Here is a 13,892-nt window from a genome sequence, read left to right on the forward strand (position 1 = left end):
TAGAATTCTACTCCAAACAGCTAGTCAAAAACTGTTTCTTCCACCTACGCAACATCTCCAAACTCAGATCTATGGTGTCCACAAATGAGCTCGAGATGATCGTTCACGCTTTCGTATCTTCTCGCTTAGACTACTGCAACAGCCTGTTTACATGCTTAAACAAGAAGGAGCTGGCCCGTCTACAGTTTGTCCAGAACTCTGCTGCCAGGCTCCTGACCCGCACAAACAGGAGAACCCACATCACTCCCATCCTTAAATCTCTCCACTGGCTCCCTGTTCTATATCGTCTTCATTTCAAAATTCTTGTGCTAACTTTCCGGGCCCTACATGGCCAGGCCCCTGCATACATTGCTTCCCTGATCCAGCCCTACAGCTCGACTCGTAGCTTAAGGTCTTCAGGACAGCACCTGCTGATGGTTCCACGGACCTGTTTTAGTACACGCGGTGACAGGTCTTTTAAAGCTGTGGCACCACGTCTATGGAATGACCTGCCTCTACACCTACGGTCCATGGACTCTGTAGAGAGCTTTAAGAAACACCTCAACACCCTCCTGTTCAAAAAGGCTTTTTAGTCTCCCACCTGACCCAGGACCACCACAGACTGATTACACTCTATGTATTCATCATAACGTACTCCATGTGTCATCCCCCCCCCCAGTCTCTCTATATCTCTATCGCTCTCTCTTTTCTCCTCCTTTACTCTCTCTCTCTCTCTTTAACCCCAACTGGTCAAGGCAGACAGCCATCCTTCAGGAGTCTGGGTCTGCTCGAGGTTTCTGCTGTTAAAGGGAAGTTTTTCCTCGCCACTGTCACCAATCACAAGTGTTTGCTCCTGAAGGATTCTGTTGGGTCTCTGTAAACTTAATTTGATTCTGATTTGAATTGATAAAGCACTTTGTGACTCTGTCTGTGAAAAGTGCTCTATAAATAAAATTTACTTTACTTACTTTACTTTAAATATGCAGTTAAATAAATATATCCGTCTCTGTTATCTAAACTTAGAGGACTATGCGATCATTCCTGTTTAAGTTTCTGCAAAATGTCAAACTAGATCTATAAAAAGGATAGAGGTTGGTGCTGTTCTGCACTTTCTTTAAGACTGAAGGTTAACTTAGAATGGTAACATCACAGAAAAAATGCCAATGGCACCAACTGACACAAAAGGAGGAAAACGTAAGTCATAATTTGTGGTGTGTTTGCGGTTTACTAATATCGTGGTATGGGATGGAGAGAGTGGACTATGGCCTTGGTGGAGGTTTCCACTCTTTAGTTTAGTCTCATAGGGCTTTAAAAAATCAGACCACAACAGTCTGTAATCTAAACTAAACAACACAAACACATAAAGCCAAGATGGGAAATTTGCCATGAACATCAACCTTTTTCATTGTAAATGGTGACTTGTTCATACAGTTGGATGCTAAAGGAATTTTTTTTTTTTTTTGCACGTTTGGGTCAATTCAGGACCATGACGAGTTCATACCAAAATCTGATATTTGCTAAGCATCTGAGTACAATTCAGGAAAATCTGTAAAAGGTGAAAATCAGGGGAGGAAAACCCCATCTGCTATAAATAAGATGCAGCATCTAACATTTGAGTGCTTCTTCATTTTCTTAGCACCATTTGTTTTTATTGAAGCATAAGAGATACAACATTTTCCAGTCACATCAATCTGCCACATTTTCCTCACAGTGTTCACTCTCTAAAAAAGACTCTCCATCAAAAAAAAGGCTCAATGAGGCTAATACATTTCTGTCCCATTTTCTTAGGGATTGGAAATTATTATTATTTTTTAAACATCCAGAGAGAGAGAACAGCATGACAGTATGGACATATCTAGCTTTGTATAACATTCAATAGAAAAGAAAGATTACGAGCAATATTAATACAAACAGAAAATAAAAAATAAAAAAAAAAAAATACATATTAATTCAAATAGTCTCCTTTTATATCACCATGGCAACATTTGGCATGTATAGTTTCCCATAATTTTCCCATTTTTCCCAATGTTTGATGAATATTTCTAATTTCAGATTAACGGTGAAGGTGATTTTTTCCATTTTGTAAATGTCCCATGTTATTTGAACCCATTGCTGAACAGTTGGCTCATCTTGTACCATCCATTTTTTTGCTTCTTCATTTTCAGGCTCTGCTTTCCTCTGAGCCCAAGTCGTCCAGTTGCAGTCTGTTGAAAATGACCATGAGGGAGCTGATCGCCTTGGCCACGCCCTCTTCTGACCGCAACACTGACAACTCCACCGTGCCTCAGGTAGATCTGCACGAATCCTAATAAATGTATAAACGAAGCTGGAACAGTGGTTCATCTGCCCCAACATGTGCACAGTCCATAAATCTCTTTCAAAGGCGCACCTATTTGCACTGGCTTTTAATACAAGTGTGTGACTGTTGTTTTATTCTGGTTGTGTTTTTAGATACTATTTATCCTATTGTTGTATATCTCTTACCAGTTTTAGGTTGTATTCACACCTGGAAAGTCTCTTGGTTCGCTTATTCGGTTCAGATCGAATGCAGACTATTTTTTTCGTATGGGTCGTATTGCATTCTCATTGCACTTTTTGCGAGTGGACTAAAATTTGTAGCCAGAAGCACACATGTGACAAACTGCCCTGGCATTGGACAGAAAAGTCGGGGGTGGGGTGAATCAGACACATTGCGTAGTAACGGCATCTGACCAAATGTTAATGAGACGTTCACTCTCCTCGTCGCTCCACGTCTGTCCACGGCTCATGGCTGCTGCCGTTAACTCTGGCTACCCATGCGGTTCGGCTACTTCCAGTTTTGTTGATTACCCACAATGCCATGCAGCTACGGTGGCTCGTCAAGCACAAAAAGGCTCATGGTTTCTTGCTTTGTTTTGGCTCGAGGCTGGTTATTTTAACACCAGAAGTGAACCAGCCCAGAGTCCATTTGGAAAAGAACTGAGACCACCCAGAAAACTTACATCTTAATTTAGAGAGAATCTGAGGTGAATTTTTCTGCCCTTTTGTTCTTGTGTCATTAACTCGCATTAGCAGAAACTGCTACCGCTTGTTTGGTTCGAATCAGAGTTTGCATGTTTGTATTCACACCTAAAAATAAAGTCCTGACTTCTTGGGGAAACAAACTCTGGTCTGTTTTAAACTGACCAAACGAAGTAGGTCTGAATACACCCTAAATATATCTTACATTTCTATATATTTTTACTACTTTTATCATATCTTGTGTTTTTACTTATATGTTTGTACAGCAGTCTGGGCTTATGTTGTCCCCCCCCCCCCCCCCCCCCCCCGATCACCACCAACATTTAATCATTTCTTCCTTGTGCCAGTATCAACATTTCCTGAAAATTTCATGAAAATCCCTCCATAACTTTTTGAGTTATCTTGCTAACAAACAAACAAACAAACAAACAAACAAACACACACGGGGGGCAGATCTGTCTTGGCGGATGTCTGCGCTCTCCAAGTGATTTTCTTGTTGTAAATGTACTAATTAATAAACTTGACCTTGACCTTGACCTGATCTTTTTAAAGGTCCTCCTAGTACACCCCTCTGTTCTGTTATCTGGTTACTTCTGCCAGGAGGTATGCTGATCTCTTTGCTTTGTGTGTTTGTTTGCGTGTTTGTTTGTTTGTTAGCAACTTTACGGGAAAACTGTTACAACCATCTTTACCAAATTGTACCCACAGATAGGCCTAGGCTCTGGGACCAACCTATTAAATTTTGGGCCAAGTAGGCCAAAGTTCAAGGTCACAGGAAGGTCACAAAATCTCAAATTTTCCTATCTCTCATCATTGAGCAATTTTCGAAAATTCATAAAAAATTCAAAATGACTCCGATTAGCCTCCAATTTGATTCACCTGTAGCTTGTAACAATATCTTGTATCTGGCACAAAATTGCCTACATCCACTGTGGAATGTGGACTCTGTGGACATTTCAATTTAACATTGAAAATCCCATTTACCACACCTTTTTCATTATAACTCAACAAATATTGATTGGAATTTAATACAATTTGACATACACATGACTGGTACCAAGCTTCAACTTGTTCTGCTGTATAGAACAACCTTGAAACTGTTCATTTTCAAAAGAAACAGTCGATCCACACATGCACACCGTTCGGGGTGCTTGGCGGAGGTTTGCGTTCTCTGAACACTTGTTTGATTTAAATCTCTTTTAAAGACGTACCTATTTTCTCTGGCTTTGAAATACAAGTATGTGAGTTTTTTTGTTTTATCCTCTGGTTGTGTTTTTAGATTCTGTTTATGCTATTATTGTGTATCTCTTTGATCAGTTTTAGTATATCTTATATTTCTGTATATTTTTGATAGTTTTAACATATCTTGTATTTTTGTTCAGCACTTTGGGAACTCTATGTTGTTGTAAATGTCCTAATTAAGTAAACTTGACCTTGACGTTTTTAAAGGTGTGTAATACTCCTAGTATACTCCTTAAGTTCTTAAGTCTTGTTTGATTTAATGTTGTATGTCCTGGCAGAACAGTTGAATGTTCTTGATTTTGTTTTATTTTCCTTCCACCTCCGTGCAGGTCCATGCTCTGAACATCCTCAGGGCTCTGTACCGGGACACCCGTCTGGGAGAAAACATCATTCCGTTTGTCTCCGATGGAATGCAGGCTGCCGTGCTCGGTTTCACCTCCCCTGTCTGGGCAGTGAGTTTCAACTTCACCTGAATCTTTATTTATCATCTCCTGCACCACCAGCGCTGAGGTTTCACATCAGGCTTAAAATACTCCTTTTCCATTTTCAACTCCTTTAAATTTAGCCCGTACACGCCGACAGCTGAAAGTATATACAATACAGTGCACGGTTTCCTCTCCAAAACTGCATGGTCACATCTTCTGACAGGTCGTTTCACTGATGTTTGCTTTCTATGTTAAATACACAGTCTCGCTCTGTTTGATCCCAGGTGAGGAACTCGTCCACGCTTCTCTTCAGCACTCTGATCACCAGGATCTTTGGAGTGAAGAAAGGGAAGGACGAACACTCCAAAAAGAACAGGTCTGATGCTTTCCTCTCACTAGTGCATCCTCCATCACCACTTCAACTTGTCATGGGCATCAGTGCAGAAAGAAATGCTTTTATTAGCGTGTGCACAGATCAGTGGTTGTGTATTAGGGGTTATTTAAGACTACAGGTAAGAAACACTGCAGTGGAAAAACAAACCACACTCCATGTCGGTAAAGGAAAACATATCACTGGGTTGAAGAAGAGCAGTGGTTCTCAATCTTTTTCTGTCGGGCCCCCCTTTGGAGCATGAAAAATCTCCAAGCCCCCCTCAACCCCAACAACATTGTACCTGTGGTGCAATTATTACTTTGACTGAAAGAAACATCAGTATCATAAGAATACTTTTTGCTTTTCCTTGAATAATTTGTTGTGCAAATAAAAAATAACTTAGTTTTTGATTGAACAATACTAATGAACTCAACAAGACTGCTCCCTGAAACATTATTTTTCCAAATAAAAATAGGAAATAAGTAATTATCTTACAACTATGACAATAAGGTACATTTTTTTATAGAACAACAAACAAATTTTGGTAACAAAGATGAACATTATAACAATATCAGTGGCTGCAATGAGCCCGTTTACGTTGCACATCTCAGATCATTAAAGTGCAAATTGTGCAAAAACAGAAACATTGCACATTTTTTCTTTTCCCGTCCAATCCTTGTCCATTTTCCAAACCTAAACTCTTTGTCCAGTCTAGTGAGAGATCACCATGGCAGTAGATTTTTTTGTTGTACGTCCCTAAAATGAGTCCAGGGTGCTCCAACGCTAAAACATTAGTTCCACCTGCTATACGTTCTAACCTGAAGAAAAAATAGCCACCTAGAAATGATCCCATACGCCCCCCCAGGTGGGCCCGCCCCACATTTTGAGAAACACTGAAGTAGAGCAACCTGACTCCAGTGATCACTTGTTTGTAGTGAAACACAAATACATGAAAGTAACTGGTGAAAATTAAACTCCTAATTTTTATTTATTTATTTTTTTTTGCTTATTTTACAAGAAACATGGTTAAACATACATAACACAAACAGCAGGATCAGGGAGTCACAATTTATAGGAAAAATTATAAATAAGTACATAAATAAATATGCATTCTAACACAGTGCAAATGTCTATTTAAGTTGCACCTACTTAAGCAGGTAGTAAACTCCTAATTTTTTTGCAACATTATCTAAGTTTATTGCCACAATTGTTGCATAATTTTTTTTGACTCTTAATTTTTATTAGTTATTTATCATTTTGTCATACAGAACATAACAAATGACAGTCGACAACAGATAATAGTCACAGTCTAATAGTAATGATAATCTAGGTTGCAGTTATGAAATAGCAATCAAGTTACCTGATTGATAAAATTTTTAGAGCAGCAGTTTATAAAGCATTTCCTAGGACTATGAGACAAACCACCCATTAATTGTATTTAAAGAAACTAGTCCATTTGCCCCATCTTATTCTGTAAGGTTCAGCTTACAGCCTCAGCATAATTGTCCATAAATCTCTCCATTTTGTGAATTTCATCAACAATTTTCAACCAGTCCTCCAGCAGTTGCGTAATTTTTTAAAAATAAATTATAGTTGACACTCTATTTGGATTTTCCACTTACAGAGTTTAGAGCATTTGTGGCAGAATAATAATGTATTATTGGAAATTCAACAATTCAACTGTCATAAATGTCTTATAGATAATTTGTGGAACATAATATTTAACTTTTTCTCGGATGACTTGAACATAAGCCGTTAACATGTTACAAATACTTGTTGAAAGTTTCGGCCGGGACACAAACTTAGTTTTTGCAGGCCCTTACACATCAGTTTTTTTTTTTGTTTTGTTTTTTTTTAGCATTTTATCAGTTTTCAAATGAAATCAATCACATTCATGCAAAGGGTCAATCCAAAAAAAACCTTTGTAGTTCATAACAAATAGAATTTTTACAATACAACTGCAATGATACAGTTTTGCACGAAAAACAGTGTAACCAGGTCTTACTGTCCAGGCACTTTTCTGAAATATTTTACCCTTGTACAAATTTGAGGTACTTGCATTTAAAAGTTTTTTAATTTCATACGACTCTATACTAATATACTTTATACTGTTTTTGACTCCTCTACATTTTTCTGACAGCATTACCGTGATTTCTGGTCTACTTTTGTCCACATGCTGTGAACCCGCAGCTCAAAAATGATGAGGCTAATTTAACCCTTTCATGCATGAATTATGCGAATCTTAAGATTTTTTTTCCTGAGTGTTTTTATTCCTCTTTAGGCATTAAAAAACACAATGTGATTGAATTTTTTTTTTTTATGAACCTATTTTTCAAGGAGTTACAAAAATGTCCACTCAGCTGGACACCATGCATTTAATTTTTGAAGCGAAGAAACATGTATTTACTGACATACTGTGTGAAAACTAGGAAATAAATATTTACCTCCGCCAAGGAGGTTATGTTTTTGCCAGGGTTTGTTTGTTTGTTTGTCTGTCTGTTTGTCTGTCTGTTTGTCTGTCCGTTAGTGTGCAACATAACTCAAAAAGTCATGGACAGATTTTGATGAAATTTTCAGGGTTTGTTGGAAATGGGATAAGGAAGAAATGATTACATTTTTGTGGTGATCGGGGGTGGGGGGGCCCACGGGGGGGCCCATTTCCAACAAACCCTGAAAATTTCATCAAAATCTGTCCATAACTTTTTGAGTTATGTTACACACTAACGGACAGACAAACAGACAGACAAACAAACAAACAAACCCTGGCAAAAACATAACCTCCTTGGCGTGGGGGGGCCCACAGGGGGGGCCACTGATCAGCCTTGGCGGAGGTCTGCGCTCTCCGAGTGCTTCTAGTTTTTTAATGTTGCTAATCTGATGTTTTCTCACATTTTAACATACTATAATAATAGTTATGACTCACTCAAATAATATGCAAAAAACAAAACACAACAATGTAAAAAACAAAAACAAAATACCTGTTAATTACAGTCTAATAACAGTTAGCAATTGATTTACACTCAAATATGTTGCTGCAGATCAGGTTTATCAAGAACAGTTGTGCATAAGTATCCACTGTGCTGGTTGATATGCAAGTAAAACAACAAAATCTATAAATATACAAGAGACCAGCTGTAGAATAACTGTCCACTGCAGTGACTACTATGCATGAAAGGGTTAAGTTTTCTGGGTTAACGATCGATCTGGCTGTCGAAGAAGGAAGTAGAGCTGCTGTGCTTAAGCTTGGCATCAATGAATCGATGGTGAGAAGTTGGAGATGGGGTGGGTGCGGCTTCTAGTCAGGTGCAGCCGATCATCCAGATAGTACGGTATTTAATTGTATTTTTCATGCCCACTAAAAACTGCATCTCTAAATGTACTGACATTAAGTTTTTGTGATAAACTGGAGGATGAAGTGTCTTTTCACAAGTTGAACAACTTTTGCTTCTTCTTAAGCTAAATGAATCCTCTGAAAACAGTCCTGAACTCATGAAAAGGACAGTGATGCTACAGGCATCTCAGGATTTTATAGAAAATGATGTGTGATGGTGTAAATCAGGGGTGTCAAACATGCGGCCCGGGGGCCAAATGTGGCCCGCCAAAGGGTCCAGTTCGGCCCCTGGGATGTTTTTGCCAAGTGCAAAAATTCCACAGTCTTGAATTGAATTAAGCAAAAAAAATTTAGCTTGAATTAAGCAAAAAGTCTTGAATTACGCCAAAAAAAATCTTCAGTTAAGTAAAAAAAAAAAAAAAATCTTCAATTAAGCCAAAAAAAAAAAATCTTCAATTAAGCCAAAAAAAAAAAATCTTCAAATAAGCAAAAAAAATCTCAAATTTAGCAAAAAATCTTGAATTAAGCCAAAAAAAATCTTCAATTAAGTAAAAAAAATCTTGAATTAAGCCAAAAAAATCTTCAATTAAGTAAAAAAAAATCTTGAATTAAGCCAAAAAAATCTTCAATTAAGTAAAAAAAATCTTGAATTAAGCCAAAAAAAAAAAAATCTTCAATTAAGTAAAAAAATCTTCAATTAAGCCAAAAAAAATCTAGAATTAAGCCAAAAAAATCTTCAGTTAAGTGAAAAAATCTTGAATTAAGCCAAAAAAAAATCTAGAATTAACAACTTAATTTTTTTCTTTGTTTTAGTACAAAAAATAACAATAAATTATGAAAATATTTGCATTCACAAACTATCCTGTAACACTAAAATGTGAATAACTCGAGCAAATATGAGCAACCTGAAATGTCTAAAGAAAATTCAGACCACTTTTAACAATTTTTCTGCCTGTTCCTCAGTGTTTAGTGTCTTTGTAGATCTGATCCATAATGCACATGAACAAATGATAAGTGGAGGAATAATATTGTTAAATTGAAGTAAATTTTCTTATGTTTTTTAATTTAAATTTCAGTTTTTTCAGGGTTTTTTTTTTTTTTTTTTGGATAGTTTATAAAAGTAAGTATTTTCATAATTTGATGGGGTTTTTTATGCTAAAACAAAGGCAAAAATCTGGAGTTGTCATTATTTATAGGTTATTATGTCATTATTTTACTGGTCCGGCCCAGTTCAGATCAAATTTAGCTGAATATGGCCCCTGAACTAAAATGAGTTTGACACCCCTGGTATAAATGAAGCAGCATAAACAGTAAAATGAGCTAAACCTTGAACATATAAAGCAGTAAAATTCAACATAAACATAAACAAATCAATCAAAAACTGACAGTAAACATTTTACAACGCAATGACTACTGTGATTTTTTTTTTTTCATACATTTTCTAATACTTATATACTTCTACCTGAGTGAGGCTTTGAATATGGAACTTTTACTTCAGGAGGAGTATTTTCACAGTACTTTTGTTGTGGATCTGAATACTTCTACTAGCACTGAGGATAAACTTAGTGTAGGTTAGAAGTTGAAGTTTCCACCACCGGGGGACACTGTTGTAACACCGCTCAGCCTAAATGCAGTTTAACTCCACACAAACTCACTGCTGGTGGAGGCTCAACTCTGAACTGTTTTTATTCCAACAAGAGAATGAACCCCAAGCAAAAAGAAGGGGGCAGTTTCACCTAAAACCATAGAATCAGACAACATTGTTTGGAATTAGTTGACTTTAACGACTCTGTGTGACAAGTTAGTCTATCAGCTGATAAGTTCAAGTGACTGTCGGTGTCAGCACACACAGGTGCATTGTGGGAAGGAATGCTGGGTGAGGATGTTAAAACATTTGTTGTCATTATAAATTAATATGGTGTATATGTTATTTCAACATGAACAGATTAATCCATGGTTTAGAAACTGTCAGAAATGAGCTTAAATGGGTGATGATTTCCGAAAGTCTGGGTATTGTTATTGTTAAACTTTTCTGAACCTGTACTGATACCTTGTCATTCATCGCAGCCCCTCGCCTCTTATACAAAGCTTTAGGTTTAGTCTTCATCTTATTTGTATCTTTAAGGCAGTTTAATCAGTGACTCTGTAGTGTTAATGCAGTTCATTCTCTCATCATAGCCGATGGATGTGCAGAATCAGACAATACAGAGTTAATCACAGCTTTCAATAATAATTTTGCAGCTGTAGTTGGACTGATGAGGCCTCATTTGCTTACCAGCCGATAGGCTGTAAGCTATCGTTGTCAGGCAGCCTCCGTCGTTGTTGTCTGTCGTCGTCATCTGTCGTCGTCATCTGTTGTTGTTGTCATCTGTCGTCGCCGTCTGTTGTTGCCGTCTGTTGTCGCCGTCTGTTGTCGCCGTCTGTTGTCGTTGCCTGTTGTCGTCGCCTGTCGCCGTCGCCTGTCGCCTGTGGTCGTCATCTGTCGTCGTCTGTCGTCATCGTCTGTCGTCGTCTGTCGTCGTCTGTCGTCATCGTCTGTCGTCGTCTGTCGTCATCGTCTGTCGTCGTCTGTTGTCATCGTCTGTTGTCACTGTCTGTCGTCTGCCGTCGTCTGTTGCCGTCGCCTGTTGCCGTCGTCTGTTGCCGTCGCCTGTTGCCGTCGCCTGTTGCCATCGCCTGTTATTGTCGCCTGTTGCCGTCGCCGTCTGTTGTCGTCGCCTGTCGTCGTCGCCTGTTGTCGTCGCCTGTCGCCGCCGCCTGTCGCCTGTGGTCGTCGTCTGTCGTCGTCTGTCGTCGTCGTCTGTTGTCACTGTCTGTCGTCTGCCGTCGTCTGTTGTCGTCGTCTGTTGTCGTCGTCTGTTGCCGTCGCCTGTTGCCGTCGTCTGTTGACGTCACCTGTTGCCGTCGCCTGTTATTGTCATCTGTTGCCGTCGCCTGTTGCCGTCGTCTGTTGCCGTCGTCTGTTGCCGTCGTCTGTTGCCGTCGTCTGTTGTCTGTTACAAAACTTTCAATCGTCTTCTCCAAAACTACAATTCCAATTGACTTTAAACTTGGTATACAGCTTCTTTATGGTGACGTCAGCAAAAGTTAGTGAAATTATTTTAAATTTATTTCTGATTCTGGATTTGGTGGGACTTTGAAAAATTTCCCCATTATAAGAGATAGGAAGTGCCGGTAAGCTACAGGGCCATTGGTCCTTTTTTTTTTTTTTAATAATACAGTTGTTTTACCGAATTTCCCTTTGTTTTTTGCATTTAAAATCACTGAATTCCCATGTTCTGAGTGTAATTTCTTTTAAATTACACGAAAATTTGGCTTAAATTTGACTAAAACTCCACTTTTTATAACAATTTCTTTGGTAACCAACGAGCTCTGTTTTTCAATTATATTGCAAATGAAGCCTCCACCTCAATATATTCCAAGACTAAATAAAGTTTCTAATAACGTTTCAGCGCAATATAAAAATCTAAACCATTTAACAATGACATTTGGTATCAAAAGACAAGATTTTTCCTATCACTCAAAACCATCTGCGATATTCAGTCGGTGCCGTAAATCATAAAAGTTCGGTACTTGGGGTTTGTTCTGTTTTTTATGAGCGCAATGCAAAACGTGTCGTAATTTAGTTTACTGTCATGACAAACGAGGCATAAAATATCACATTTGACGAGTTAAAGCTGCCAGATTCCTAAGTTTGTGACTCAGAGGATTCATTTAGAATTATTGCGGGGATATTTTACTTGTAGTTGACATGCATTTAAGAAAAGGCAGCAGAAAGATGGTGGCTGAATAGATGTTTAGTGTAATGTTCTTTAACCTTCTCATAACCCTGTTCAGATCCATCTTCAGTATGTAGTCGAATCTGAATAAGGCGCAGTTATAAAAGTGGTAAATCTGTTCAGAGTTATAGCCGTTTTTGACTCAGGTTGGCAGGTTATCAGCTTCTAGTCCTCTTTTGCACTCCGAACCATTTGTTTAACTGTCAAGGAGTGTTTGTGAGGTTTCTGAGAAGTGTCTTAAATTATACCAGGCTCCCAGCGCTTTGTCAAAGCACCATCCAAGTATTTGGAAACCATGATAAGGAAAATGATAGCAGACCCAGGTCAAGTGTTATTTCCACATATATCTTATGATTTGTTTTACCCAGTGTAGATGCAGGATAGGCGGAGCAGAGCACTTGGGATACTTCAGCAATTTTCCAAACCCAGTTATCCGATGACAGGAAAATATTTCAAGTTGCAGCAGGCGGGATTTTTCCTTAAAAATTCATCTTCCAGTCTGAAAACTCAAAGATTTACAGCTTAAGTTGTGGGATTTGGCGCATTGGTAAGGGAGTATCGCATCTCACCACATGATTCGCAAAATCTCCCGATGTCCAGATCAAATGAAAACATGCAGAATTAGAATATTTTAATAATCCCAGGGGGAAATTAATGGGCGTTACACTTACTCCATTCAAGTAGATAGATAGATAGATAGATAGATAGATAGATAGATAGATAGATAGATAGATAGATAGATATCCGTCTGTCCTTCTTCCTTCCTTCCTCCTTCCTTCCTCCTTCCTCCTTCCTTCCATCATCCATCCATCCTTCCTTCCTTCCTTCCTTCCTTCCTTCCTTCCTTTCATCCATCCATCATCCATCCATCCTTCCTTTCATCCATCATCCATCCATCCATCCTTCCTTCCTTCCTTCCTTCCTTTCATCCATCATCCATCCTTCCTTCCATCCTTCCTTCCTTCCTTCCTCCCATCCATCCATCCATCCATCTATCCTTCCTCCCTTCCATCCTTCCTTCCTTTCATCTATCTATCTATCTATCTATCTATCTATCTATCTATCTATCTATCTATCTATCTATCTATCTATCTATCTATCTATCTATCTATCTATCTATCTATCTATCTATCTCCGTCCGTCCGTCCGTCCGTCCGTCCCCAAATATACATATCAAAACACTATTAAAAAACAATTAACAGCAATTTGTATAATATGTACTAGACCATATGTTATCAATATGATAATTAAATAAATATACATAAGTCTGCAAAAGTATTGTGTTATCAAAAATGATGTGGTTACAATGAGAAATGATGTACCATGTGGATGTAGGACCACATCACAGATAAGTCCGAGTAGAGGTTCGCAGCACGTCGGGCCCGGCTCCAGGCAGCTCCGTCTGCTTCCCCCTTCCTCTATTTCTATTGGCCGACGCTCCGAAGGCCTCCGAACAAGCCAAGGCCGCTCCTGTTTGTCTTGTCTGTTGTGTTTTTAGTCTGCTGTTTCTCCCTTTTGTGCAGCTTTCACTTATCGCCCATCTTCTGTTTTCTTTCTCCTTGTTACAACTGTGGGGTTATTTTTATATGCATGTGGGAGAGTTTGTGTGAAGTCGCGATGGGGGAATATGACAAGAATGTTTGCTCTCGACCTCTATGTTCCAGTGTTTTCGGTCATATTTTTCCATAGTGACAAGGAATGGTGGCTGTTACAATCGTATTATTATAACACGTTAGCTTTCATTCCAGTTGTTTTCATCGCGT

At 38.5% G+C, this 13,892-nt stretch overlaps 1 protein-coding gene across 1 annotated transcript in view; it reads left to right on the forward strand.

The window, feature by feature from the left end:
- thada (THADA armadillo repeat containing) overlaps positions 1 to 13,892 on the forward strand; it is a 285,860-nt gene that overhangs the window by 65,136 nt on the left and 206,832 nt on the right. The window contains exons 24-26 of the mRNA XM_030156371.1: positions 2,145 to 2,267; positions 4,551 to 4,673; positions 4,931 to 5,022. Coding sequence (XP_030012231.1) covers positions 2,145 to 2,267; positions 4,551 to 4,673; positions 4,931 to 5,022 — 338 coding nt within the window. The remainder of the gene's footprint in view (positions 1 to 2,144; positions 2,268 to 4,550; positions 4,674 to 4,930; positions 5,023 to 13,892) is intronic.

Source organism: Sphaeramia orbicularis, chromosome 15 (genome assembly GCF_902148855.1).
Source record: "Sphaeramia orbicularis chromosome 15, fSphaOr1.1, whole genome shotgun sequence".
NCBI classification, from domain to species: domain Eukaryota; kingdom Metazoa; phylum Chordata; class Actinopteri; order Kurtiformes; family Apogonidae; genus Sphaeramia; species Sphaeramia orbicularis.